Genomic DNA, 14547 nt, shown 5'->3' with positions numbered 1-14547 from the left:
GTTACAAACAAGTCTGCCATATGCTACTGTGGAGGGCAGCCTTGGGGCTTTACCATTATGGTGATATTTTAGACTAGTTTCTTGCTTCCTTCTACAAAAAGGAAAATTTTAGTATATCTGTTCCTGTTATGTAGCAAGGAAAAAATAGTATTGCAAAGAGAGGATGAAACAGAACTTCAAGAGAGAGAGAGCAAGACCAGCCGAAGTAAGAAAGATTACTAATTCCATCAAAGCCAAAGCATGTTCTCACATAAGGAGATGCATGTATCTGTGAAGAGGTTTGACTTGCATCATGGATCTGGAATTTGCAGCAGTGATAGCTTAACAGCCTTATGCAAGATTTTTCAGGTTTGATTTCTGAACTTTAATAGCTTCCATTTTATAAGAATAAGATACAGGTATTTGATAAGTGAATTACAAAATGCAGAACATCTGGTTCATACACAGCACTATCCTCTATTTAAAAACCTTGAATATAAACCTGATCTGTCAACACGCCAGTTAATTCACTTTTACATCAACAGTAAAAAAGACTCAGAGATTCAGGTCATAAAACCTTGCATCAGTAACATTTCCCAAAGAATGTCACTGCCAAAGAAGAAATCTCAGCTGTCTCAAATCTATTTCTGTTCTGTTTCCCAATGTATGGAGTTGCTTGTTCTCACACAAGAGAATGAAATTCTGTCCAACTGTACAGACATCAAGACTTCCATACAGCTTCCAGAGTCAGAGTGGAAATAGCTGGTGACTTTTGCATATAATGCTAGAACTTGTAATGTTGGGATCTTTGTGTTAAGGAAGTCATTCAAAGTACGTGGAAAGGTTATTGCTTTTCACTGGTGTGTTCCAGTTCTATATCTCTGTCCTCAGCATCTGCAACAGCAAACTTGGTTGCAGTAACTTGAGTGTCTTCTATAAGGTCAGCCAGATTCTGAGGAGCTGTGGTATTAAACACCTCTTCTGGGTAACTAGCAGAGAGCTCTATTAAAAAAAAAAAAATAAATAGAAGTTATCTTTGGTGAGAAGAATATTATTGCTTTGTTTACCAGCTACAATTTCTTTCCCCAGAATCACACTCTTCAAGACAGCCAACTTCAGAAATGACTAGCAAGTTTCATTTCAGCAACAAGAAAGCTATCACTGGGTAGCAGGACAACTAGGGAGGAGTTCTGACTTAAGTTTTGGAGGAGTCTAACTACAGAAACAGTTTAGATTTGGGAGTGCACATTCTGCTAGTTACTAAAAGAGCAAGAACTACTATTTCCTTTAAATTGGCTGAGCAGCTCAACTGTCTAAGCCTTAAATGTCCTACTCTTAGGAACTGTAGAGGTTTTCAAACTATACAGCAGTAGTTTCAGGGACAACAATATGAAAAGTTTATCCCTGCTATTTCAGACAAGGTAAAATGTTTCATTTCTATCATTTCTATCATAGGACAGGTTAGTAACAGTTAAAATGGGAATGTGACAATCCTAACAGTGGAGGGAAGAGAAATATGTACTATCACTACACTTGTAGCAACAGTTTGCCTAGCTTCTTTTCTACAACTCAGTATCCTAAGAGATTTTGAGCCTGCATCTTTTAACATACATCTGTTTTTAAAACACTGCCTGTTTATTTCAATTAACTCTTACAGTTACTGCAATAATTTTTGGAAAAGTGAGAGTAGAGACAGTCTTTTTATGTTAAAATGGTAAAAATTTCTATCTTCATCAGGAGAAAATGACTGACCAAAACTGGGAATAACAGCAGCATACTGGCAGATTGTCTAAGCAGAATTTAAATTAGAACCTGATAGTGCCTTACTTACTAGAGTCCTTTCATGCAACACCTATTTAGAAACAAATGTTTTTATTAAGATTGGTATGCTTTTCTCTTTAACAGGAAGGCAAAGCCTTCAGTTTTCAGACCATCAATGTTATATAAACATTTAAGTTACAAAGTTGTTTACCACTTTGTTGTGCCTGGCTGTTACACTGCATCTTTGCTTGTCTGCGTTCCAAGGCTAGTTGCCTGTTCTTTTTGATTCGCTGTTGTTGCTCTTCTGTGAGAGTTGTACCAGAGGGAGAATCCAATTCTTCTCTTACATTTCCAGAGCTGGAACATATGTCTTCACTGGCTATATCCAGCCCATTGCTTTCCCCTCCACCATCTGATTTAAAATGAATTGCAAAGGGTGAGGGTGAAGAGGGGCAGAAATCAACACTTTGAACCCAAAGAAATATATTGCTAAATAGCTGGCAAGAAGACATTTTAAAGGCATTTCTGACTATATGCTACATTTTAAAGTTGTATTAATAGCTGAAGATCATTCTGTGATTTAGTTTTCAGTTACCTGGCAATTTTCCATCTAGGTGCATATAGCTGATATTCAGAGTGATATAAAGCAAATGCTTATCAGAGAACCCAAACACACAACGGTAAGTAGCATCTGAATATACAGAAGTCTTTGTGTACTAAATTAGCAATTATAAGCTGTGCATGAAGGTCAGAACCCACTAAATTCAGATGTACAATCCTTACTGAAAGGCCAGATACTTTTCTTCCTACCCATACTAATACCACAGTGTCCTTTGGAAAGTGGAGGGACTAGTTCTGGGAATCAATAGACAGGTTCAAACATAGACATGAAATAGTCAATTTTGTATGCAGTGTGCTACTATTATGCAGTATTTACTCAGTTGTCAAAATTAACACATGGAAAATGGAATCCAATTCCATTAGACAAACTTCACCCACCAACAGGGAAGCAAAGCACTGTTTCAAGATTGCCTAAGGCCAAGCATGCTTGTGCCTCTGCTGCACTTTAAGCCTGTAAACAGGGAAGGTAGCTGAAAACAAGTCTTTTTAATATCATACCCTAGCTTGCATTTCTAAGTTGAATTTTTATTTCAAAACTGTTAGATATCTACTCAAGTTTTTCAACTGAAGACTGACCAGTTGGAGCAGTACACTGGCTAACATAGTTCAAGAACATTATCAGCACTATATTTAAATACAAATGTATGGAACCATCGCACAGAAAAATCTGATAACTCTACAGATCCTGTCGGCAGGAACCATTTATTTTACTATTTGTGGCTGCTTATGGTTGCATTAAACGTCTAGCAAATGCAGCCAATAACAAAGACAGCCACATTTCACTAACTGCCTTAAGGTCTTCCCCGGTAGGTAGGGCAAGGTTTTACCACTGATAACTCTGTCACTGCAACGTATTTTCCAAGCACTGATTTATCTGGATGGTGAAGTTCAAATGAGAGCAAGCTAGACAACATAGATACTTCTGTTTCAAGACAGAAATACAGTAGAAGGGTAAACACCTGCAAAGAACCTTAGAAAAGACTATGAAATTCTGACATTTCTGCTAATAAAATTTCTTTCATGCTACCCTCTATGTGAATTCTGCTCCTTTTTATAAATGAACTTGGTTTCTGGTCCATCTGAAAACGTCACTCAATTAGAAGAGACTCTTGAATTATCTATTTATTAAGTGGATGGATTTTGAAACTGGAAGAAATAGCAGCAGCTACACACCAAAAGTGACGTGTACACGTAGCAGTGCCTACAAGCATTAATAAGTACTTTTGCAGTTTTGTTTTTTTTCGGAAGACCATTGCTAACAATGCCGATTTTAACAGCCATTTTCCCTTTCCTTTTTAATATGCCACTCAGTTATAAATATATATGCAGCATTTTAGTTTGAGTATCAGTTCAATTTTGTAACTGTCAGTCTTTCACAGAAGCCTGTTTTTAAAATGGAGGACCAGTCTTAATTTCTTCTACAACAGAAAAATGAATCCTGACCACTAACTTCTAGTCAGTGAAAGAAGAAAAAGAGATGTTTTAAGTATTCAGCCACTGAACAAACAGCATAAAGAGCATACCTTCATTATTTTTGAAGTCTTCATGCAAAATAGGAAGATCAAGTCTAATCCGCTTTAGACAGGTCTTAAAATGAAAAAAAAGAATAATACTAATACTTAATTTGTGACAAAATCCTTTGTGTTTCTGTTGATACGGTTTTTAATACTACTCCTGATTCTCTTTATCCTTTATTTCTCCAAAATAATATTCCCTTTCCCTACATGTCTGTTTCTTCCACAACTTTTAAAGCTGTGGGTTGTTTTCCTAATACTTCATCTATCACCTAGCCAAAGGAAGCTGCAACTCTGAAGTAAATTGCTTTGGTAAAGATGTCTTTTGTAAGTCAGAGCAGATTTTTTAAAGTACAGTTTCAAATAAAGATTACATCTAAATGTGATCACAAATACTTTCAAATACTGGGTAGCTTCTTTAAATGAAAGAAGTTAATTTAAATCAAATTATAATACTAAATGGTAAGCATAACTTAAGTCTTCTTTTGTTGTGCAACTACTCTCATAAACCTACCACTTATAGTACTACATGAAGAGAAATGGACAAGAGCATGTACCTGAACTTCCTTTTTGTTTCCCAAAGACTCTACTCTGTCAATAAAATCATCAAATTGCAATTTTGGAAATAATCTATGAGCCCAATGTTCCATATGCCGTATAAGTGTCTTCAGGTCCTCTGCCTAGAACATAAAACAAGACATGCAGCTGTTAAAAGTTGAGTCAGTAGAGTCAGAGGGAAAAGTCAGTAGACTGCAGAGGGAAACATGCCAGTAATGTTTCTGAAAATATTCAGGTTTTGTAGTTCAAAAGTCTCTTGAAAATCTATGCAATATAAATGTTCCGGTAATCTGTCCTCCCACAGTCAAGTTTGGAAGTGCACTTTCAAGCTATGAGAAGAAGAGTGATCAAAATTCAGGAAAAGCATTTACATATACTGTAAAACATTTCATATGCTTCTGAGAAGTTGCCCCTTAAGCAACCTATACCCAAACCAAGACTGGAAAATTCACTGTGGCACATTTAGCGTATATTTTGGTGTTTAGAATGTACAGAAGAATGTACATCTAAATAACCTTATCTAGTGAATATTCCCACTCGCATCAGCAGTTTTGCCTATTTTGCCTAGTTTCTTTGTTCCTCCAGTTGCACAGAGAATTTATACCGTAACTTCCTTTGTAAGCTAAAGACACACAGGCTTTCTTTGCAAATGTTCAAACAGTCTATTTAATTACATTTATTTCAAAAAAAAATTGTTTTAATGGATCCAAGACAACAAGACAGTTTCTAGAGAACTGCTGCTTTCTCTTCGCTTCACACTTTAGTATTAGAAGCTCTGGGATACAAGCGTCACAACAGCCAGAACAGGAAATCTGATCATGAAATGAAAATGTAAGGAATTTCTTAAGACTCAGTAAGCAGTCTTATAAGCCTCTTCCAATTTCAAAAGCATCTTTCTACGGACAAGTCACAGATGTGATATTCTAGTTCTGAAGCAGAGGAAAGTAGTTTAAGATCAAAATACTGATTCTGTGAAACAGTCATATATTTTTTACTCACAACTACAAAACTCAGCAGGGTACATTCCACTGATGGTAGGCAGCTGCACATGCTTGTTTAACCAGAGCTTAATATCAATCCTCCCCATACAAGAGGGAGCAAAATAAAAATAAAGTTACAAAATTACAAAATTTATTACAAAATAAAAATTCAGTATTTCTTACCTCATGGCCCTTACCCTTGAATTTTGTGTTGTCAAATATGTGTCTTAAGGCAGGAAGTCCTCTTTCAGAAACTAACCTGTTAGCATCAGAAAGTCCAAGTTGCTTGAAACCCGTAACTACTTTTTTGAATCAAAATCATTCCTCTAGTCTAATGCTTTCTGCAAAGTTCTGCTTGAAAGATGTATGGGTTTAGAAGTCAAAAAACAGAAACAAAAAAACCCCCCACACAATAGGATAAAGACTGCAATAAAAAGTGAGAGTGTTTTGGAAAGTCAACATACAAACAGTCCCTGTCCAAGCAACTTTTTGATTACACAGAATCAAAAGGAAAGGTCAGTCCACATATCTATACTGGCCAAGTTAAACCAATTAGGTACATGCCAGCTGTGGTATCAGAAAATGATTTAATCAGAATATTTTAACACAGCACGAAAGAAAACAGAAGCTCAGATTCTTTCTATCTTTTATATAGAACTTACCCCAGTTTTAGTGGAAAGAGCAAGGGAAATACTAAAATCCTTAATTTTTACAAATAGAGTTTATCCAGTTTGTACAGAAGTCACATATAAATGTACTTCATATGGTACTTTAGACTATTACACTGAGGTTTTATTTTGAAACATACTTCAATTAAATATTAAGAAATCCACACTAATACATCTGAGCCAAAATAAAGATGATACAGCTGGAAGATAAGAGTCCTATGTATGAAAAAAATATCTACAAACAAGTTATTAGTCATGTGCCAAGTCCCAAGGAACCTTCAAGAAAGTTTGACTAATAATAGTATTACACAGATAAGCAAGGAATAAAAATGTTGAAATGCACTATGCAACCACAGGAACTTTCATCTCCAAAAGTCTTGATCTTTGGCTTGGATATGACCACACAGAGAACACCTGAGTAGATAAGCACCTTAATCATCCCCCCAACAGCCATATACCAAATACAGAACAGAAGGAAACAGTCTGTTAAAAAAAAAAAACCACACACCTATGGGCATCTAGTTTAGGTATTGGTCTTCTAACTGCTTTCCGTGTAGTCACAGAAGAATCCTTCGTTTGTGACTGCTGGTTACCATCTGGTTCTAATAAAAGAAATAACATACTGTAAGCATATAATGCAAATTACATCAAGTAGCATTACACAACAAACTTAAGTTTCTACCCTATCTCAAAGGCAATGGTCCTGCGCATTCAATTGTAATTATTACTTCCAACAAATGTTTGTACATTTCATCTTCCTTCTCCCACAAGATAGTTTGGAAATAAATGTGCCTCTAAAATACATTAAAAATCTACTTTTCTTGCAAAGAAGGACACTTTCTTTTCAGAGAACCTAGCTCTACCACTTGTTTATTTCTGATCAGAAATGTATTGAAATTAGCTGCTGCTAGTTCTAAGAGTTAAAAACCTCAAGTGATAACAGGCATTTCCCAAAATTTCCATCATTAAAGAAGCCTGAAACTTCGCTATCACCTTCAAAAATAGTGAAAGGGGTGATGTGTGAACACAATGAGCTTGCATGCCTTTTAAGAACTAAATTTTGTGTGTTTTGATTAAGGCTGCATGCATACTTTTGACCTTAACAAGTAAGGCACAACTGCCTATCTCAGCTAAGAACTAGCAATTACTTCACATACTGATTTCTTCTTCTACATTTGTTCCTTTGAACATCAGGAGGTCGGAAGTTAGAATTTTCCTTCTCATATATCAAGGAATTAAATCTATTCCAAACTATACTTTCTAGTAAACAGACATAGCAGGGATCAAGAAAAACTCATACTTAACATTATGTCTACTCATATTTGCCTATAAATAGATGCTTACAAGAAATCTTTATGTCTTCTATTAACCAGTTCAGTATACTGGATGGCTGTAAGATCATTTGAAATAGGAGCAGTTTAAGTTTAAATTTCACTTTTCCTGAAGTGCCTTGTACTTTTCCAAATCACATACTCTACAGAAACAACCAACATCTCCCTGGACTACTACCTTTTCTCCACTCAAGGTAAGTCATAAAGGGTAAATATACATCACTGCTGTATAACTATCTTTACTGATGTTTTGGCAGAAGAGCTTGAATTTTTAAAAGATTCATTTGTGCTGCAGATGTTTTGATAGAATCTACAAAAACAAACTTTTCCCACAAGCTTAGATGTGCAGAATCATGTATAATTTAAATTTATTGAGTGCTTTCTTATCTATGAGGCTATTTTTATATAAGGCTATACAGCAAGCTATTTTTATATAAGTTATATAATTTTATAAGAGATAATCAAGGTAGTGAAGTACGACACCAATAGCAAGATTGTTTTCATAGTCTACACTGCAAAATTAATTCTTTAGGAGTCACAAATATTCACCTCCATTAGCTACAGCCCATTCAGCATCATCTTTTCCTGGAGAGGTAGGAGGTGGAAGAGGCGGAAATGTTTCATCTTCTGTATTCTCATAATCAGGAAGATCAAACAAGTTGTTCTCTAAAGGATCTATCATTGCCACAGATTAACTTTTTTTCTCCTGCAGGAAATACCAAAAACATTTAAAAAGCAGTAAGAAGCAGCAACTAAGGATCAGTTACATAGAACAGACCTATGGGTCCCAGCTTTTCCCAAAAAATACTTGCCAACCAAGAAAAAACCCCCCAAAACATCCAAGAAATTAGGTAGCAGATACCATGTAAAAGGATGACACAACCCACTCTGTTAGATAAAAGGGTTTGTCATGTCTCAACTCATCAAAGTTATCTGGGAGGGGCAGGAACGGGTCATAGGTATAAAATGAACAAACAAAACCCCCCAGATTTTTAACTTTCTAATAAAGCACTTAAGACAGCTGTTGTCCCTTAAAGTCCTTGAAAATCAAAGATTAGTTTGGTTGGGGGGGGGAGGGGAATAACTCCTCTGATGTACAGCTTACCCACTCAGAAATGCAGTCTGCACAAGGATTCCCTTTTCCCGGTCGCTTTAGCACAGCTAATTCCAGACTGTGGCACACCAGCCCACCCGGGCTTACGACGACCCAGTCTCGCCACAGACAGGGCGTCGGGAGCAGCCCGCGTTTTAAGAGAAAGTTGTCTCCGGAGCGGCTTTAGCGACGGGAGAGCCCACGCAGCTCCGCCGGCACCGGCCTCCGGCGAGCTCCCTACCTCCGGGCTGCGAAACCGTCACGGGGCGCAGACTGAAGCGGGGCGGAGAGGGCGCTCGTGAGGGTTTCGAGGGCCGGGCGCCGCCGAGGCCCCGCTCCCCTCAGGGGCGGCTCGGGGCGCCAGGGGCAGAGCGCCGGGGAGAGGGGGGGTCCCGCCGGCTCGGCTCCCTTCCACCGGCGGGGAGGGCGGTGAGACAGCTCCGCGCCTCCCTTCTCAGAAGGAGAAAGAGGCCGGCGCCTCTCGCCCACCTACACGAGGGGCCCGAGCGGGAGGCGCCCGCACCTGCTGCCGCCGCTTCCTGCCCCGGCGCCGCGCCCCGCTGCGGTGCCGCGCCGGAGCGGAGGGAGGCACCGCGAGAGCCGCCCGTCTCGCGAGCTCTCAGCCGGGCCGGCTGCTGTGAGCGGCCGCTCCGTGCCAGCGCGCCTGCGCACTGCCGCCGCGTGGCCCCGCCGTAGCGCTTTTGGCGCCAAAACCTGAGGGGGCTGGGGTGGGGGGAGGGGCAGGGCGGCAGCAGCCGTTTCCCTCACCTCTCCCCGGGCGGCGGTCAGCAGCACTTCGCCGGGCTAAAATCCCTGGGGATGTCAGCGGCGTCTGAGGTTGCTAGGCCAACTCGGGAAAAAATGATGAATCACCCCAGAAATGGGATTTAAAACAACGCCTGAGGAGCTCTACTCACTTTCCTGCCTCCGTGGGGAAGCACTTTCAGGGCAGGTAGTGGTCCTAAGGCTTTTCTCCATACAAACACAGGGTAGAGCCTTCCAGCAATTAATTAAACTGCTTGCAGTTGTCCCTGCTTTAAGAAGTACACCCAGCCCAATGAGATTTGGGGGCTGTGTACATAAAACGGCACTTAAGGATGACTGCATTCTGCAGAAGCAACAGGAGGGAGGTTTCATGCTGTGGCCTCTGGTGCTGTGAGGTGCAAATCCCTTTTCAGCAGGTGATATACTGATCTATTACATCTGACAAATACTATTTGCATATTTTACAGGTCAGCCCATGTAAATACATCTGACCTAAACTGTAGACCATTTAAGCAAAATGAATGTCTGTTATTAATACATGAAGGGAAATGATCTTCCCTTATTTCTCTATGAGTTTGATATACATAGTATTTCTGATAATTTAATTTCTTCTTCCTAATATGATAAACAAAACCACTTGCAGATACCTCCCAGTTAAAAAAAATAAAGGGTATTACTCTTTAGTTAAAATGATATCAACAGTATTTAAAACTTGTACTCCCAAATACTGGAACATCTTATATAGTCCAAAATACACATAAAACAGTAAGTATATTAATGGATTTGTTAGCAATCAGCTTTTTAGATATGGCTAATTTCTTCAATGTAATGAAGCTCAGAAAGTATGAAAAATGCACACAGATATATTAATAGTTTTAAACTATGTTACTGATTTCCAGCTCAAAACCAAACACTAAAGACTTGTTTCTGCCATATAAAATGATTGAAAATTGAATGTCTAATACCATAGGAAGCTCTTTACATTGAAAATAATAGTCACTTTATATTAAAAGATAATCTTTATAAATAAAGGAATCACAGGTTTTAGGTGTTGCATGAGTAGCCAATTCAGAACTGTTTTCTTTAATTTTTACTCCTTTTTTTTTGTCTGCTTGGATTTTATGTACTTATATTGACTGAATGTCAACTGAATTTACCAGAGATACTGAGTTCCCGAATTTCCCTTAAGATCCTGCATACTTTCTGAAAATCGACTGATAGGTGGCAAAGAAATATGTTAGTAGGGTTCTTGCAGAGCAAAGGCAGAGAGATGGTAGCCTTTTTCTGTTCTGTTTCGCAGGAGCCAGCAGGGCAGTCTTCATACACACAGGTCAACCGGTCTGCAGAAGCAGAGGTCTGACCTATCTGAGATGTGTTTTGCCCTAGCCAGGACAGACATGTAATGGATATGGAAAAAGTTTTTGAAAGGCATGTTTTTTCAATAAGCAAGATTTCAATGGCAATGTTTCAGTTCACTGCTGTTCTTATGAACAGAAAGAAAAAAATACAAAGATTAAAGCAGAAGATTACGTATAATCTCTGCAGAGGAGTATGGTCTTATAAAACCTACCATATTTATGCAACCTTGATTAATCAATATTTTTGAAGAGTGTTTAATTAAAGACTGGTCTTGATGACCTGGGTGGTTCTTTCCAGTCCTATGTTCCTAATTAAATGAAAAACATATGCCAGCAGGCATTGATTTTTGTTTTTTCTCAGGAAATGAATAACCAGCCACATGCTGATAAAATAATAAGTCAGGAAAAAAAAGCCATAACTTGCCTGTATTCTAGAAAATACTTCTGGTTTCTAGTTTAGGTGAAACGGATGTATTACTTATGTGTTTCTGTATTTAATAATGTTATTTTATGAGAAAAACTGCAGAAAATTAATACTTTGTCTCATTTCCTGTTTTATCCTACACTTAACATACAACAGAGAAAATCTGTAAAATGGATGACTGGTTACCTCTACATTTGGAGGGGTTTAGTGCAACCTATTCTGCAAAATCCACTTAGTATCATATTGGCAAACCTGTTTATATAATAAAACCACTCCCCATCCCATAAACCCTATGCAAAACAGGCTACATTGGTGCCAGTGGGAGATCACAACTCAGATTTGGCAAAGTTCACAGGTGTCTGTGATTTATACCTTGTTAATCTAATCTAAATTTTATATTACACAGTCATCTTAAACATTAATATATTTTTAACCTTTTGGTAAACTAATATATAAGTTCCTGTTCTGATCCCCAATGGGCTTTTCAATCCCTGTTTCTTGAGGAAAACAACATATACAAGACTGATTTGTCTGCCCATCAGGGGACTGTCAGCCCCCTTTAATAAATTTTGATCCAGGTAGCCAACTTTAATCAAAATTATATTAGGCTTCTTAAATTCCATTGCTTATGGGACACATTATTTACTTGCATTGCTCTATTAAGCACTAAATAGATTAAGAAGTATTAAATCTTACAAATAAAACTGTGTGTTTGTATTGGCAGTAAAATATACAGCTTCATGTGGCAATCAAGTTTTAAAAATCGGGCTAATTTAGTGATGCAATTAAAGTATGTTATAATCAAGTTTGTGAGAAAAGGAATAATTCATCTTGAAATAAGTGTTTTATTCCTGAGTGCTGACTGGTAGGTGGGGAGAACTTAATAGATACTTTAGCTACTTCATAGGTTCTGTATTTCTATATACTATATATCTACTTCACAGATTCAATATCAGTCTCCTGCAAGTCACCTCCCTTTATTATATGCATTATTGAGTCTCCAAGTCTCAAGTATTCTTTTCCTTCTCATACAAGAAACTAGCCAAAATTTAATTTTTTTAGGCTAGTCCCATGAGGGAAAAAGTGGTAATGGAGACAAACTTCTTTGATGCAGTTCTATTTGCAGGGACATATTACAGTTCTGTTTTTTTTTTTTTTAAAGTAGTAGTTGAATCAATAAATCAGAAAGTCTCCCTGCTCAGAAGTCTTTCTTAGGGATTATACTGCCTCACATTTTTTTTGTTCATTTTTTTTCCTGTGTGAGCCATATGCAGAGACACCTGTTTGTAAATATAACATTTTTATAAATACAGATATATATAAATACAAAAGCTTTACATTTGCTTTGTTTTGGGTGGAGAAATGTGCTTAATTTTCAGTTACAAATATCTGTTTTAGATAAGTTCCAACCAACCTACAACATTCTTGAAACATTTCAAGTATACTGTATAATCACACTAAAGAAGATAGATCATTTAGGAAATAATGGTATGCCTATATAGATCATTATGGCCTCCATTATTACAAACAAACAAAAAAAACCCAAAGCATCTCACAATGCATTGAACAAAGCCTAGAGGCCATTTAGCTCTTTTTCCAAAACTTGGTCCCCCTAAAAGTTCCAAGAGTATGATAGTCCCTTAGGAACTAGGTGATGGCAGCAGCAGTTACATTGAAATGGCTCCTGAGGTGGCATCAATCCATACACATGATTATATTTCTATATTAAGTCAATTCAAGATACCTTTGTTTTCTTGCTGTAGGTTAAAAGGACTCTCAAGCAGGTAAGTGAATGCAGGCTGCGGTGTTGTTTGCAGTGCACGTGTGAAGTGCACCGCAGGGGGAGCTATCTCTTAATGTTACCTGGCCTTTAATGGAGGGGGAGTGTGTGTAGGAAGGGCAGAGCTGTGAAAATTAAATTATTTAATCTTTTTTATTTTAGAAATGGGTGAGATGTTAGGAATAATAGAGCATTCTGCAGTATATATAGAGTAGTTTTTTCATGATAAATTTCAGTTTCTATAAAAACATTAATGACTACTTTAACTAAAAATATAATGATTATTTTATGTTTGCAAATCACAGAAAATTGAAACAGAATTCAGAGTAGTTCTTGATACAGAGTACTTAAAAATAAGTTCTGTTGTGGAATTTACTCAGCACTTTTACTATCAGCTGAAGTGATTTATGTGATCCATGTTCCTTTCTTGCTGTATTTCAAAAAAGTCTGCATACTGAAACCTCTGTTTTCTGTAGACATGTCCAGTCATTCAGCTATTTATGTAGGCTTTTAGTAGATAGTCTATTCTGACAGAGAAAAACAATGTTAGAAGGAAAAAAATGATTCAAAGCCTATGGGGAAAATTTGCAACTCAATTAAAATTCTTCTTTCTTCAATCCAAACCTTCAAAAGAAAATAAAATCTCCCCAGCAATAATCTGCTCAGAGAAAGAGGCCATACTTTACAACCCGTTAGACTAACTAGAGTTGCATAACTCGTGAGCAATTGCAATATAGTGCTACTACAGTTATACAAGGCTTTTGTCATAATTGTGCATTCAATATCTGTTTGATACTTGAAGAGCAAAAGGATATACAAGGTGTAAAGTCCCTTAAACCCATCCTTATCTCACTCTCCATATGGAACCTTTGGGATGGAGAAGGAGTTGTTGCCTGGTCGTTTCTCCCAATTTAGGTGTCCAGACCTATAGGAGGGGATGGTGATATTTTGGTAATAAAAATTCAGCTTGCTTCCCACCTGGAATCAGCGAACTAGGTCATTCTGTGTGGAAATTCTCAGGAAAATTAAAGCAAGTCAATGTTAAAGCAAGGCAGCATTAACTCCCTTAAATCCCAATATGGAGGCTCTTTTTAAGCAGTAAGGTGGCTTTAGTTCTCTGCAATTTTACCCTCACAGTTTTGTTCATGTATTTTTTTCTTGGAATAACCCATATATAACATGTATTGTTCTTTCCATGGGGTGGGGTCACTGCCCTGCTTTTTGAGTTCAGGATTTCTATGTTTAACCTTAAAATTATTGAAGGAAGCAGTTGGTTCATAAAGTACAATTCCAGTATACAGCATTGATTTTTTTAATATAAAATCATACTTTCTCAGCTCTAAGTTTTTGTTTTTTCTATACCAATACATGATAGAGAGCTACTTGAAAATAACATTTTCTTGGTTGTATCTTTAGGTTCACTAAAATGATGTAATTACAAAGCACCAGAGAATCTCAGGATCCAATAGCCAGGAAAGTCAGAACCTCATAGGAAAGTACACAGGTTTAAAGCCGCCATCACATGTGTATGTGAAATACACTTGTACTTAAGATGTTATAATTGCCTAACATGATTGACCCTCCCTTCAAGTAGGGATTGATTAGCCCTCATTCAAATGATACCTGAATCTGTTCATTCCTCGTAGTGAAAGCAGTGTTGTATAACAAAAGCAGTTTTTGCTTTTCATTTTCAAATTCATTTTACTATTTATAAT

The 14547-nt window shown here is 37.5% G+C and overlaps 1 protein-coding gene and 1 non-coding gene across 3 annotated transcripts; both read right to left on the bottom strand.

Moving 5' to 3' along the window:
• Positions 1-340: 340 nt before the first annotated feature.
• TIPIN (TIMELESS interacting protein) lies at positions 341-9130 on the bottom strand. Of its 2 annotated transcripts, none has more exons than XM_026121673.2 (8): positions 8518-9130; positions 7962-8118; positions 6590-6683; positions 5597-5672; positions 4433-4555; positions 3885-3948; positions 1952-2152; positions 341-981 (listed from the first exon to the last, which is right to left on the bottom strand). In XM_026121673.2, exons 2-8 carry the CDS (start codon positions 8092-8094, stop codon positions 824-826), a joined length of 849 nt encoding a protein of 282 aa, XP_025977458.1. In that variant the 5' UTR covers positions 8095-8118; positions 8518-9130; the 3' UTR covers positions 341-823. The 2 variants fall into 2 exon arrangements, with proteins under 2 accessions (XP_025977458.1, XP_064373929.1); XM_064517859.1 differs by having other exon boundaries at positions 8747-9130.
• Positions 3001-3137, bottom strand: LOC112996323 (small Cajal body-specific RNA 14). The gene has a single exon (XR_003262406.1). It is a non-coding gene; the product is annotated as a small Cajal body-specific RNA 14 (non-coding RNA).
• Positions 9131-14547: the final 5417 nt, after the last annotated feature.

This window comes from Dromaius novaehollandiae, chromosome 10 (genome assembly GCF_036370855.1).
Source record: "Dromaius novaehollandiae isolate bDroNov1 chromosome 10, bDroNov1.hap1, whole genome shotgun sequence".
NCBI classification, from domain to species: Eukaryota; Metazoa; Chordata; class Aves; order Casuariiformes; family Dromaiidae; genus Dromaius; species Dromaius novaehollandiae.
Note: the sequence above shows the minus strand (reverse complement) of the source record. Positions and strands in the feature narration are given on the sequence as shown.